This window comes from Lottia gigantea, assembly GCF_000327385.1.
Source record: "Lottia gigantea unplaced genomic scaffold LOTGIsca_37, whole genome shotgun sequence".
Taxonomy (NCBI): domain Eukaryota; kingdom Metazoa; phylum Mollusca; class Gastropoda; family Lottiidae; genus Lottia; species Lottia gigantea.
Window position 1 is genome coordinate 685,087 of NW_008709259.1, and position 15,221 is coordinate 700,307.

At 31.6% G+C, this 15,221-nt stretch overlaps 1 protein-coding gene across 1 annotated transcript; it reads left to right on the forward strand.

Moving 5' to 3' along the window:
• Positions 1–5,898: 5,898 nt before the first annotated feature.
• LOTGIDRAFT_83098 (hypothetical protein) lies at positions 5,899–13,921 on the forward strand (the record flags this gene model as incomplete). Its single annotated transcript, XM_009058985.1, has 6 exons — positions 5,899–6,030; positions 9,836–9,936; positions 12,549–12,665; positions 12,988–13,138; positions 13,363–13,563; positions 13,853–13,921. Coding segments are annotated over 6 exons (771 nt in total), but the record flags the coding sequence as incomplete, so codon positions are not given.
• Between the last annotated feature and the right edge of the window lie 1,300 nt (positions 13,922–15,221).

Consider the following 15,221-nt stretch of genomic DNA (forward strand, 5'->3'; position numbering starts at 1 on the left):
TTGATAAAACTTTTCATGGGAAGTTAATTTCTAAACATTATGACACGATTTCTTCATCTTAAGTTTCAACTTAAAGAAGCTCTTATCAGAAAGGTTGTCTATAAATCTTTGAAGTATAGTTTGTTGTCAATTAAATATTTTCCATGTTATATCAAATCAATTTTGGTGATTTTGGTATTGTTTCATCGGGGCTTTTATGTGTGCAGCAAAAGTACTAAGCCCATAACAAAGTTCAGATTTCAGAAATTTCCATGTCCATACAAAGATTGCAAAAATGGTGTGCATCCTTTCATGGCTCATCTGGGCAAGCTTTTGTCCTGTTATGGCGCAGGCTCCTCGGAACAATCTTTTCTCCTGTTATGGCTCAGGCTCATCTAAACAAGTTTTTCTCCTGTTATGGCTCATCTAAACATCATTATCTCCTGTTGTGGCTCATCTAAACATCTTTATCTCCTGTTGTGGCTCATCTGAACAACCTTTTCGCCTGTTGTGGCTCATCTGAACATCTTTATCTCCTGTTAAGGCTCATCTGAACAACCTTTTCGCCTGTTATGGCTCATCTGAACAACTTTATCTCCTGTCTGGTCTGAACAACTTTATCTACCAAATATGAACAACTTTTCTCATGTTATGCCTAATATGAAAGACTTCCATGCTTCATGTGAAGATCTTTTTTTCAGTTGAAAATTATATGAAAATGGCAAATTTCTAGTGATTTTTCTCTCTGATTTTTAAACACTTCTGACTCTGAAAATGTTAAATGGCCAAATCATGTAATTTGGGAACAAAGGGTTATTATTTTGTATATTGTTGAAAGGTGTTAAGAAGTCCAGGTAGGTGTGTTGTCTAGAGTGAGAAGTAGGTAATTAGGTCTAGTATGATAATTCCAACTCTTCAACATGTCAACAGAACATTTTCTAGGTGACAAGATGGTGGATTATAAATATTTAATAACTAGAGTGTTTATCTTGAAATAGTGTTCAGTAATTAGAGATTTTTAGCAAACAATTGATTGTCTAGTCACAAATTTTGTCAATCAGTGCTTTGAGATTCAGATTTACGCCATTCTAGCATCTTTGTGAATTCATAATTGCCTTGTTTAGTCAATTGTCAATTTATACTGAAGCTAATTCAAAATTATTCCCATCATGCCATGGGAGTACCAAAAGTCTGGAACAGTTTTACTTTATGTTGTTCATAATTCTAATGGAATCTATTGAAAAATTCGGGTAAATATTTCTTTTATGAACTCAATTTTGCTTTGATGGAAAAAGTGCAATCTGAAAGAGCGCATCCTTTGGAATAAAAATTTGATTGGTGCTTTTATAGTCTGCCTTAATCTCTATAGTATGATTGTGCCGGAGAATTCATTTCAGTCTACATTCAGCTGATATCAAATTCAACAATTGAATCTAGTTGTGTACAGATAAATTTAAAAGATCTTTTCTGATTTTGCATTTAGAAAGATTTTCCCAACTGAAATTATCATTTTCGTGAATTTGATTTTGGATTTGTAAGCATGTCATCAACAAGGTTTTTAAAGAAGAAATATATCTAAGAGGTATTCTGTCATATTTGTATTTTTAAAGGTAGATAAAATCAACAGAAAATAGTCATAGTTATCAGATAACTATTTTATGAAATTTTGATACTGTTACATTCCATTTTTAACCTGGTTTAAATATCACTTACACTTTCTATAACCTTGACCTTGTGATAGTGTGTTTTTGGGGGATCGAGTTGACCACATATTTTAAATAGTTGTTTTGCTATCAATAAATTGTCTAATGAGGTTAAATTCTGGATGTGCTCTTTGATGAATTTTGATATTGGAATTTATGAGTTTGATACTATCTAGTTCTGTAACTGGATTCTGAGACATTTGCAGGTAAATTTAAGCAATTTCATTTGAGGCATATGAAAATGCTAAACTTTCACTATTAGTTATGTGAACTCTCTCAATAAAGGATGTCAGATATCAGTGAGTTGACAGATAAAAATGCAGAGTGAATTTAGGTGCTCATTAATAGGAGAGGTTTGAGATTTTGATGCCTAAAATTTATACAGTGAACACTGAACACTATGACTGATTAGCTTATCTAAAAATATTCAAGTTTCTGAGACTAAGGTACCATTGGTCAAATGGATAACAAACATGTCCCTTTAAACATGAGCATGCCAAAATTTGACATTTATTTGGTTTGAAATTTTTGAACAAATTATATAATATATTATGAAAGATTATAAAGAATGTAATGAAAAAAAAAATTATGCTGCTCAAGCAAATTTTCAAATTTTCAAATTTATTTCCTCACCTCTTTCATGACATATATCAAATTGAGACATCTTATTTTTGACACTTTTAAAAAAAATATTAGTTTAACCTAGAACTCCAGTTTGTAAGGTTGAATGCTTTTAATGTCTCTTTTAACTGTAAATACTTTTATTAAAACAACTTCACCTTGTATTATGAGACTGAGGTTATGTGGTCTAGGCAATCACTGTTACATGCAGTATAAATAGTGTGAACTAGAATTGTGTTTTTATGTCTATGATCGCAGGTACATGTTTTTCAAATAACAATATTTGGAATGTTTTACAAGTTAATAAAGAATTGTCAAGTACATTGTGATAAATGGATGGAAATTTTTAAGTGTGAAATTTTGTTTGTCTACTCCTTACCTATGGTACTATATGAAATTGTGATTTTGCTTACATTGGGAACTGATTATAACTTTTTTGGCATAATTTTTTTAATGTAATTTCTCTGTTAATATAAGTGTGCTTAAAGGGACAGTGTCACCATTTTCATGGGTTGATTTGTGGCTTGAATATATGTAAAAAGTCTTCATAAATACATGGTTTTGAAGGCTCAAATATTGACATTAAGCTGTGGACACTATTACTGATTAGCTTAGAATTCCTGTTTCTGAGACTAAAGTACGATTGGTCAAATGGATGGCAAATCTGTCCATTTAAACAGCAATCTGTAAAATCTTGATTAATTTGAATGTGGAAATCATTACAAAGCTTACATACAGATCTACATGGTTTGAGATTTTAAGCATGGATAAAGTTTGATGGCTACCTGACTTCGTAATTTTAAATACATAACAAAGTTTAACAGTTAACTAATATGACTCGCTTTTGTCATGAATAGATCTTTCTATATGTGACTGTTTAAAATTTCAACACACCTTATCATAGTCATATTGTTATTTATTATTTTCAGCCTCTCCTAAATTCCTTGTATAAGAAAAGTTATATTGCATGTGTAGAGTTATAATAAATAATATAGTATTGTATAGGGTGTGGTGTGATCTAACACGATCGTATTTTATCATTGTACAATACACGATACACTTTCACCACACAACACATTCGATCAGAGATCAATAATTGATGGGTATTTGTCATAGGAAGGTGAATTGATTTCTGATATAGAATTTCCGGTTGGAATATTGTTGTAGTGAGGTACTATTTTGAAAAACTAATTCTCAACTATTTGGTATTGATGACAATGTATATGTAGGTAATAACTGGTGAACAGTCAATAAATGATGGGTTTTTGTCAGAGGAAGGTAAATTTATTTATTTCTACAGTTTGATTTCTGATTTAGCAATTCTGACTAGAATGTGTTTCTGGTGAGGTTTTTTTTTGAAAAACAAAACTTCAACTATTTGGAAGTGGTGTTGAAATGAAAATGTAGGTAATGATTTTTACAATATGATCATTTGTTTGATTTTGATTTCTTATAAGGCAACATTTGGTTTTGATTTTCTCAGATGGTAATTTTTTTATTTTTATGAAGTGTTCATAGGATTGTTAATTGATTACTATAAGTTCGTAATATAATGATAATTAAGGAATGACCTGAACATTTTTTCCGTTAAAACGGAATCATGATTTAATTATTTGTACATATACATGTATCAAATAAACACAAAAAATGACAAATGTACATGATTGCAAATTTACATAATATTTACATAGAAATAGAGATATTAATACTGAATGTCATTCTACAATTGATGCATTGAGCACTATTTTAACAGTGATATTTCTATATCGCTCTACAATTGGTGTATTGAGCACTATTTTAACAGTGATATTTCTATATCGCTCTACAATTGATGCATTGAGCACTATTTTAACAGTGATATTTCTATATCGCTCTACAATTGATGTATTGAGCACTATTTTAACAGTGATATTTCTATATCGCTCTACAATTGATGCATTGAGCACTATTTTCACAGTGATATTTCTATATCGCTCTACAATTGTTGTATTGAGCATTATTTTAACAGTGATATTTCTATATCACTCTACAATTGATGCATTGAGCACTATTTTAACAGTGATATTTCTATATCACTCTACAATTGTTGTATTGAGCACTATTTTAACAGTGATATTTCAACATCACTCTACAATTGTTGTATTGAGCACTATTTTAACAGTGGTATTTCTATATCACTCTACAATTGTTGTATTGAGCACTATTTTAACAGTGGTATTTCTATATCACTCTACAATTGTTGTATTGAGCACTATTTTAACAGTGGTATTTCTATATGGCTCTACAATTGATGTATTGAGCACTATTTTAACAGTGGTATTTCTATATCGCTCTACAATTGATGTATTGAGCACTATTTTAACAGTGGTATTTCTATATTGCTCTACAATTGATGTATTGAGCACTATTTTAACAGTGGTATTTCTATATTGCTCTACAATTGTTGTATTGAGCACTATTTTAACAGTGGTATTTCTATATCGCTCTACAATTGATGTATTGAGCACTATTTTAACAGTGATATTTCAATATCACTCTACAATTTTTGTATTGAGCACTATTTTAACAGTGAAAATATTTTATTATTGTAACATATTATATTTACTTTATCATTATGATACAAGATGACATGATATCAAATGATTCTAAGATTAACATATTTTACAAGTCATAATTTAAAAGACATCTCATATTTTATCATATTATATTCTATATATAAAAAAACAACCTGTATTTGTAATGCAATAACCAAAAATTATTTTGGATTTTTATGCCATGTGAAATTAAATATTTTTCTAATTTTCTAATTTCAGGATCATCCCTAGATTTGACGCCAACATTGTTAACAATTTACGATTCCAAGGTAGCAGGAACTACAGAGGATGATCACCTGGAGCAAGCAAAACTTAAATCGCAGTCCTTACCAGCGTCTGTGTCTACTAGAGTTGGAAAGGAACCAAAAGTGAACATTCAACATGATTTTGATAAACGTCATACTGTGATAGACCCTCATTCAGTTGAATTAGACGATTCACTTAGCGATAATCGTAAACGGCCTTTAAGTATAAGTTCTATGTCATCAGCCTCTTCTTCATCATTACCACGGCAACAACGAAAACGTCCCAATTTAAAGGAATACGATCATTTGTTAATTAAAAGTGACTCTAGTATATTGAACGGATGTATTAAAGATGTGAACGGAAATACGAAAACTGAACCGATGGATATCATGTCTGCAAGATTTGAACGCAAGATACATCAACCTGGAAAGAATGATCTTTCTGGCTTGAAACATCTGGAAAGTTTTTCGAAAAAATCTGATCATGATAAAAACAAACCAAGATCAAAAACTGAAATAGTGAACAAAAATGAGTCAAAAGTAGACTCCAGAAATAATGTGAAAATTGAAGTGATCAAACCCATCATTACTGTGAGACGGTCCCTTTCGGATGCAGACGCATATGCTGTGACAGCGGCTTTGGAGAATCATAAAGCAAGTGCTAATAAAAAATTGAATTTGACTCATGTAGGCAGTGATTCCAATGGAAATACGCTAAAACCTCCAAGCCCACGTGATGGCCCTGAAAGTCCTATCACCTCTGACACTCCCGATGGACCTATGTTATCCAAACCTGTACCTCAATATGTGAGTTATGTGAATCGGGTGGTAGCTGAAATTATCGAAACGGAAAGAACATATGTCAAAAGTTTAGAGGATATCATTCAGGTAAGCGTTTCATTCATCCATTGATAAAGATCTGGCCTTTCTTTCTATCAATGATCATTCAGTTCATTATAAAAGATCTTTCAGTATGACAGAGACATAAACCCGTTTTACATTACAAAATTTATCTGTTAACGGAATGGAAGAATTGTGTGTAATGTAAACAGAACGGTTCTCCAATCAGACTCGATAAATTGGTGTAATGTAAACGGTAACCGTTCCAAGAACGCTTTAATGTGCATGCCGCACATAGATCTTCACATTTTCCGGCTCAATTTCATCAATATTCAGTACAATTGTTGTTTATATCCAGTTGTCTTCAATTACATCTTGGTGATGACAACGATTAATTTTAACTTCTTCAGGAAGAGTTCCACAGATAAGCGTACCGATAACGCTTTTCATTTGCACTACAACTGAAGAACCATTCTCAGACCACTTGAGTTTACTTGGGCACATTTTATCGCGACCTTGTCTGGACCGAGAATGGAACGCTTCATAGTGGCGTGGTGTAAAAAGGGCTATATTTCTGAATACAATTTGCTCTATCAAATAATTGAATAATAGCTCTAAAAAAAAAACCTCAACAAGGGTATATCAGACATCCAAATTGTTTCATATAAGAAATTTAAAACTTTATTTATAGACACCTCCAACTGTGATAATTGTGTCTATCTTTATACAAATAGTCTCACAATAATGACATAAGAATAAAAATATTTCAAATCCGCTGACCGTGAATACAAACATTAAAAATTATTCCAACCATTAATATTTCAAATTCCTATTAACCTAAATCTACCTAGACATTGACCAACATTATTGAGAGATAAGGGACCCCTGGTTGGATGTGTGTGGTATTGTTGTCATGCTAACTTCATTAAAATTAGCCCCTGGTCATCCTTAAACCCTCCTTAGTCTCTCTTTGATGTTTGATACACAGAGTTAAAATGATACCGGAAACTGCTGGGCACTTGTAGATTTTGATAACACAATTTCAAACCTCTTTAATTGAAATTAATTTAGGTCATCTTATCTCTTCAGGGAATCATAATCTTAATATGGACCCCTATGATTCTTACTTATATAGTTAGTTTCACGTACATTTGTATTTTCTGGACTTGGTTCAAGAAACAGATGGCATGGAACATTTTTGCTGAAAGCTTCATCCTACAGATTTTGAAATAATTTCTTAAATGATAAATTCCTGATTTGTTTATTGGTACACTAAATTATGCAAATTAGCTGATATATTAACTTTGTTTAAGTGCAAACGGTTGTAAAAACAAAATAATTGAAATTACGAAGGTAATGGTATGCCAAATCTAAGCATTAAATATTTGAATTCAAACAGAGGCCTGCGGTTTACCTTTGTCTAGTCTTAGATGTTTTCTGAACAAAACTGATTAAAAAGTGCATAAGATAGCTTAAAAATAGAGAATAATATGTAATTTTCTGAAAAAAAATGTCTGACAAGGTGAAAATAGGTAATAATAATATAAACAGCTTACTTCCTGTATATATAAATGATAAATAACGGAAACCAGACAAGTTAATATCAAGTGAATTATAATTATATTTAATTTTTGTGAGTTTCTTCTAAAAAATATAAAATTCTGAAGGTTATATACTTACCCAAATTTTCAAAACTTTAAATGAACAATAATGAATAGCTGATATCTTAAGTGTTAGGAGGTGAAAATGAAAACACCAAGCGCTGGCTCAGACATCAAAATTTTCAAAAACTGAAATTGCCTAGCTTACTTTTGTCAAGATGCAGAAATGTTTGATAGTAATGTTACTTCATCATTCCTTAGCAGACAAATTGGTATTGTTTTCTTAAGATATTAGGGTGGTTGAAAGGTAACAAGTTACTAACCAACAGAAGGCACTGTCACAGGGTTAAAGCAATGTTTACAAATGTTAAAATCAAAATTTGTACTCGTAGTCCAAATTCGAAATGTTAGGAATTAAAAGGAAAAAAGTCATCACTTTTTTCAAAATGGTGGCTGACATATTTCAAGAATAAAACAAAAGGCTGCTAAGTGACTTATTCTAAGTACTGGTACCATCTCAGTTAGTTGTTAATATATAATGAAAAATATTGAGACTGTATCTCTATAAGCTCAACTACCGGTACCAGTAAATGAACTTTGTAAAAGGATTCCTGCAGATCAATTCTGTGTTTTCTTAATAATGATGATAGATACAACACTGACCTATCATCTAATTAGTCAAATTATATATGACTGGTATATTAACCTTTGAACTGAGAGTATTTAATGTAAAAATGATGTAGTGTTGATTGATCTAAGATTGTGCTTTCAGTTAGTTTAGTTTATATCAACTGAAACCATATGTACCACATCTACCTATCAGTGTTAGGTCTAAAGTTAAATGAAATCAAGGGATAGAGTTGTCCAATTTATAATTTTGATTAAAACTACCCTTAACACTTTTCAGTTTGTACATCTCAATTTCGATTTGATGTCTTCTGTTGAATTTTCAAAGATGCCTAAAATGAATGTGACTCCGAACTTTTAAGCTTGCAGAATCATTCCAAATGGCCGTTACCAACTGACATCATAACATTAACTCCATATTACTTGAATTCAAGTTCTTTTTTTTTTCTTCACACTCAGTGTTCAAAGGGTTATATTACTTGTAAGATTACTAAGTAAGTAATTATGAAAAAATTGAACTTGTCAAAGATATTTTATCTTCTCTAACTACACCATTTTAAGTTATTAATAATTCTTATCAGCTATCTTAATTTGATAAAAAATACAAAATATTTAAAAAACTTGTGCCAAAAATAAATGATTATATTGAGAGGTTTGATAAGAACTCAGTCTAAACATTTCTGTTCTTACAATAATTTATTTATTTTAATTTCTCCATTTAATTTATTTATTATATTTTGACTTTCATCTGAAATTCCAATATTATCTGATTACATTCCAATTTCCATTTTTTTTTTTTTTGGCTTGGCAAAAATTGTGCAGTACATGTTTCTCAAAATATTGTAGATTAACACATGAGCATAACAATTAACCATTGTTAACGTCAAAATTAACGTGTTTCTTCACTTAACGTACAAGTTTAGTTGTATGAATTTTTGAGAAACATGGTCCTGGTAGGGTACTGAAGAAACAACACCACATAAGTATTTCTTTAGACTGCTACATCTTACTTCTCTACATCTTACTTTTCTACATCTTACTTCTCTACATCTTACTTTCCTACATCTTACTTCTCTACATCTTACTTTTCTACATCTTACTTTTCTGCATCTTACCTTTCTACACCTTACTTTTCTACATCTTACTTTTCTACATTTTACTTTTCTACATCTTATTTTTCTACATCTTACCTTTCTACATCTTACTTTTCGACATCTTACTTTTCTACATCTTACCTTTCTACATCTTACTTTTCTACATCTTGCTTTCCTACATCTTACTTTTGTGCTCTTACTTTTCTACATCTTACTTTCCTGCATCTTACCTTTCTACACCTTACTTTCCTACATCTTACTTTTCTACATTTTACTTTTCTACATCTTACCTTTCTACACCTTACTTTCCTACATTTTACTTTTCTACATCTTATTTTTCTACATCTTACCTTTCTACATCTTACTTTTCGACATCTTACTTTTCTACATCTTACCTTTCTACATCTTATTTTTCTACATCTTACTTTTCTACATCTTACTTTTCTGCTCTTACTTTTCTACATCATTTTGATTTCAAAGCACATGTAATCAATGCAAGATAAATTGTTATATTAAATTGTATAATTTCAGGGTTATTTAGAATATTTAGAAGAAAATGATAATATAAAAGTTGGAAGTGATGATGTTAATTGTCTATTTAGTAATATCAGAAGTATCTATGATTTCAGCAAGTAAGTTAAAAAAAAATATCCAATATTATCTGTATTTGTGAAAATTAAAGGTCATCTTTCATGTGAGATTGTACTTTTGAATGCAAGGAAGGTTCACTATCTGGGAGAAATCTTTTCTTTGACTTAAGTGGCCTGTACTATGCAAAGAAGGTGACCTTTTCGAGATACTCAACTACATTATTGTTGTATTGGGTTGTATTTGTGGTAGAGACTTTTCATTACTATCTCCAGGAGCGACTGGTCTAGATTATCATAGGAAAGGTCATCTTTATCTGAAAGAAATGGCAGCTCTATCATTGCTAAGGTTGTTTATATTTAAGGTTATTCCAAGACTATCCTTATTTGATAGTCTAGACTTATTTTGGAAAATCAAGGTCATCTTTATCTGAAAGAATTGGTAGCTCTATCATCGCTATGGTTGTTTATATTTAGGGGTTATTCTAAGACTATCCTTACTTCAGAGTCTGGGCTTATTTAGGAAAATCAAGGTCATCTTTATCTTTACAGAATTTGTTATGGATGCAAAGGTTTTTAAGGGTCAGACAGAACTTTATCAAATCATATGTCCTCTTATTCAGTTGACGTAGTTTTCCTGAAGTATTCAGAGGAAGGAAACATAAACAATGAAAATGACCATTTAGACGGAAGGTCAAATGGCCACCAAGTATCTAAATTTGGAATAAATGTAAATATATAGCCTGATTATTGACACATGGTTTTATTTGAAGTGAAGAATAAGTGTCAAATTTGCCAGTTTTATGAGACTTATTTGATATGGTTGTCTGATAAGGTCAAAACTGAAAAAGGGGTTTTTGAATTTGAATTTTTGAACCAGGCACCCCTTCCGGGAAATCTTCCTGATTTGCAAATGGCAATCTTTTAAGAACATCCCATCTTACTTTGGGGCTATTGGTGTGTTAGTGTCTACACTCAGTATTGCTGATTTCATTTTCACCATCAAATCATGGTCATGTTGTGGAAATGTAGAACAGATTTTGATGAGGGCACATGAACTTAAAATGTTATTGTGACAAATTTTTGAGAACGATTTAAAACCTAAAAACATGACATCATCACTGATGTAGTTTTTCTCATCATTCAAAAGGAAATGATTCAGAAAGACAATTTAAACTTTGCATGTCTCTTGACAATGCGTTAGTAATTAGTCTAAAATTTAGATTTGGATTAAACCCAATGTAATGTTAGATTAAGGATTTGGACTAGTTTTAGTGGACCTGTGAAAGTTTATTTAGGCAATTCCCCAATCAAGAATGTCCAGTTGAGTCAATATTGCTGTGTAGTTTGTTTCAATGGTTTACATTAACGAAAGCTTGTTGTTTTCCTGTAGTCTGTACATATTAACAGGTTACTAGTTTAAAATTTATAGTACGCCTACATTCTGATGTATGTATTGATGTGTACAGAGCATAGTAGTAGTCCCATAGTCTTAGCCATAGTCAATCCATGGCATAGATTAAAATAATACCTTAGAATTTTTAAATTCGGTTACTTCCTGTCATTGCTGAGGCCTGAGTCACGAGCATGAAAAAGAATGTATTTAGGGCTCTGCACATTAAACAGCCCTCAACAGTTAGATATCAAAAAAAGCAAAATTTCTTCCATTGCCACTGCAAGGTGTTGCTGACATATTGCGTTGTATTGGTGATGTAAACATTGATATTTTATTGAATGTGAAATATCAATATTATCATATTTGTTGTTTGTTGTTGATATTTATATTTGTGTGATATTGATTGGTCAATATTATCTCTTGTTGTCATCACTCAGGATATTGATATAGTTTGTTCTTGATGATCAATAAGTCAATATTTTTGGTACATGTACACTTGTGTCATGTCATTCAGTAGCAAGTTTGTTGTGCACCCACACGAGCAGTCTTGGTCAGAGTTTTTTGTTGTCGATTGGAGTCTTGAATAAAATCTCACGTGTGCTCGTGCTTCCATCACCAAATTATCACGTCCCCGACAGGATCTATTATATCAAACAAGTTTGAAAATTATCTCTGATAGTTTTATCGTCTGTGCTTTTCATCATCCAATGAAATTCATTTTCCATTCTTTGCACTCTGCACGTTACTATCAACATGGTGGAAAACGATCGCCAGGAGATTTTTGCTAGTTGGCAAAACTCTTGACATAACTCTAGTAGGCTATAAAAATCTCCGACCAAGACCGTTCGTGTGCCTGCAAATTTATTATCATGAATTGCCATCTATAGAAAATTGTTTGGCTTGGCCTTCTAAATATGGATTGTCCTAGCTTCAGTCCATAACACTGTTTTCACAAGGAAATTTAAACTGTTTCATGTCTGGAACACTATGGTCAATCATGGACTTTAGTCATTCCTTGTAGGTTCCATCTTTGCAAATTTTCAGTTTTTTGACACTGCCCAATGCTTTGAATTTTAAGTTCATTTTAAGTCATTTGATTGTTAATGAAATTGTACCCCTTTTATACCCTATTAATGTATATAGAAATTGAACCAGTCTACCACCTTGTCTTAAATTAAAAGGATGATTTTCCGAGTTTATATGTAATTTCACAATACCTAGTGTTCTTGATAATAATAATGTTCACTGTGATATTTTTCAGGGTATTTCTAAGTGAGTTAGAACAATGTGAAAGAGAACCTATTAAAGTAGCCGAATGTTTTGTAAGAAATAATAAAGGTTTCGTTATTTATACAGAATACTGTACCAACTATCCTGGGTAAGTTGTATTTGGTTGTAAAAGTTTTGAAATGCTGTGAACCATCATGGATTTTTGTTATCCCCTAGGGATTATACAAAATGATTTGAAAATCTGTCTTTGGAGGATGGGGGAGGGGTCCAAAATGAGAGGTTTCTCTCAGAAGCAAGGCCCAAAGAGCAAAAGCCCCTCAAGATTTCAGAGCATTTAATGGGCATTTAAGACCTTTCACAGACCCAATGAGGGGCTGCCTAAAAATGCATTGTTTCAGATATGAAACCTTAGCAGGATAACTGTTTGTATTCACATAATAGATATAAAAATGTGATTTTTATGTTTTCAGTGCTGTTGAAGTCCTGACTAAATTCATGAAAGACCCAGAATTATCAGAATTTTTTAAAAACAGGCAGCAGAAGTTAGGTCATGGATTACCTCTTGGTGCTTATTTACTTCGTCCTGTTCAACGAATACTCAAATATCATCTTTTACTACAGGTTTGTCAAATCTTCTTTTGGGCTTATATTTGCAATATGATTAAGCTTATGACACATGTTAAAGATCAGTTATAACGTCAATATCTAGAGTTTTGCTTTGAATTTTGCTTTGGGCCTTTTTTAGTATTTTGATAGCTGTTGGCATATGGAGTACAGTCCTGTAAGTCCTACTTGTTTTAAAGTTTATCCCACAAGATAAACTTTTGGTTGGATTTTTATTTCAGAATATATGGAAGAGTTTTGAGAAAGACGAAGAAGGTTATGATATTTTAGAACAAGCATTTAAACATATGACCAGTATGGCCCACCATATTAACAATATGAAACGTCGCCATGAACACGCTATTAAAATACAGGAAATACAGAGTCAGTTAGAGGACTATACTGGTGATGATCTTACAAGATTGGGTGAACTTGTTTTAGAGGTACTATAACATAACTATTTTTTTTGGTCTTCATTATTTTAATCTGCAATACATGGCTGATCATCAAAAGCACCTTTTAAAAAGTTACAGAAGTTGTTACCCAGTTGTAAAAAACAATGGCTCTGAATGAGTAAGCAATTCAGCATTTGAAGGTGAAGGTCAAATTCTATTTTCATAACAAAACTACATTCAGGATTGTTGTGTATTTTGGAATACAACAGAGAACCTGCAGGATTGATTGCGCTAACTTTAAGATCACGCTTTTATTGTGTTACATATTTTATTTTAGAGTTCATTTCGAGTGCATGGTGCAAGAGCATCTCGTCACATATTTCTGTTTGAGAAGGAAATTTTAATCTGTAAAAAGAAAGATGGAGGAATGCTAAGTTGTAAATCTTCTATACAGGTAAGAGGAGGCTAGTATATCCAGATTGGGATTATGGGTATTGTGTCATTTTAGGATTGAGATTTTAGGAGTGTGATTCTTTACCTTAAAGTCTAAACCAACTTTGCATCTAATAAAGAAAATTTTTTGAATCATTCGTAGCCTTTGTAGTTTTTTACTGAACATGTCATGTCACATCAATAGAGGTAACTGAAGGGAAGACAAAAGTTTTGCGGAAATAACCGTATTTAAACAACCATCAGGACTTATATTTTCACTTCCACCTAAAATGATTTCTAAGATTGGAATTCTCATGCTGTCAGAGTGTTATGTATATAAAACCCATCTACAAAGTATTTGTGTAAGGATGGAGGTTAAATTTGTAACATATGTTTTCATGAGCAACTTGGTGCAGAAATTTGTTTAAATGTAGTTAATCCGTATATTGCTATATTTTTCAGTGTTCTAATCTAATGTTGGTAGAAGTTATTGACAACGAACCTCTTAGTTTTCATATTATACCATTTGATAATCCTAAAGCTCAGTATACACTACAGGTAAATATACCATTTGATAATCCTAAAGCTCAGTATACACTACAGGTAAATATACCATTTGATAATCCTAAAGCTCAGTATACACTACAGGTAAATATACCATTTGATAATCCTAAAGCTCAGTATACACTACAGGTAAATATACCATTTGATAATCCTAAAGCTCAGTATACACTACAGGTAAATATACCATTTGATAATCCTAAAGCTCAGTATACACTACAGGTAAATATACCATTTGATAATCCTAAAGCTCAGTATACACTACAGGTAAATATACCATTTGATAATCCTAAAGCTCAGTATACACTACAGGTAAATATACCATTTGATAATCCTAAAGCTCAGTATACACTACAGGTAAATATACCATTTGTTTTATATACTCACATTTATTGCCAACACCCTTGTCTATCTTTCTGTGAGCATTTCTCAACAGTGAATTAGATGCTACAATTTGAATGAAAAGAAAAGTAATTTCTAAACTGCTGTCATGGGCATATGTTATCTTGTCTTGCAAACTTTCTTGAACTTAAACTGTTCTGTCAAAAATGGTACAAACCTAAAATGACTGAATTTTTGTTGCCTTGCCTGGTCTGACTGATACAGAATTCATGTGTACTGATTTCCAACATCTTTTAGGCCAGAAATATGGAGCAGAAGAGAAGATGGTGTCAAGAAATTAAAAGATTAATATTAGAAAGTTACAGTGGGAA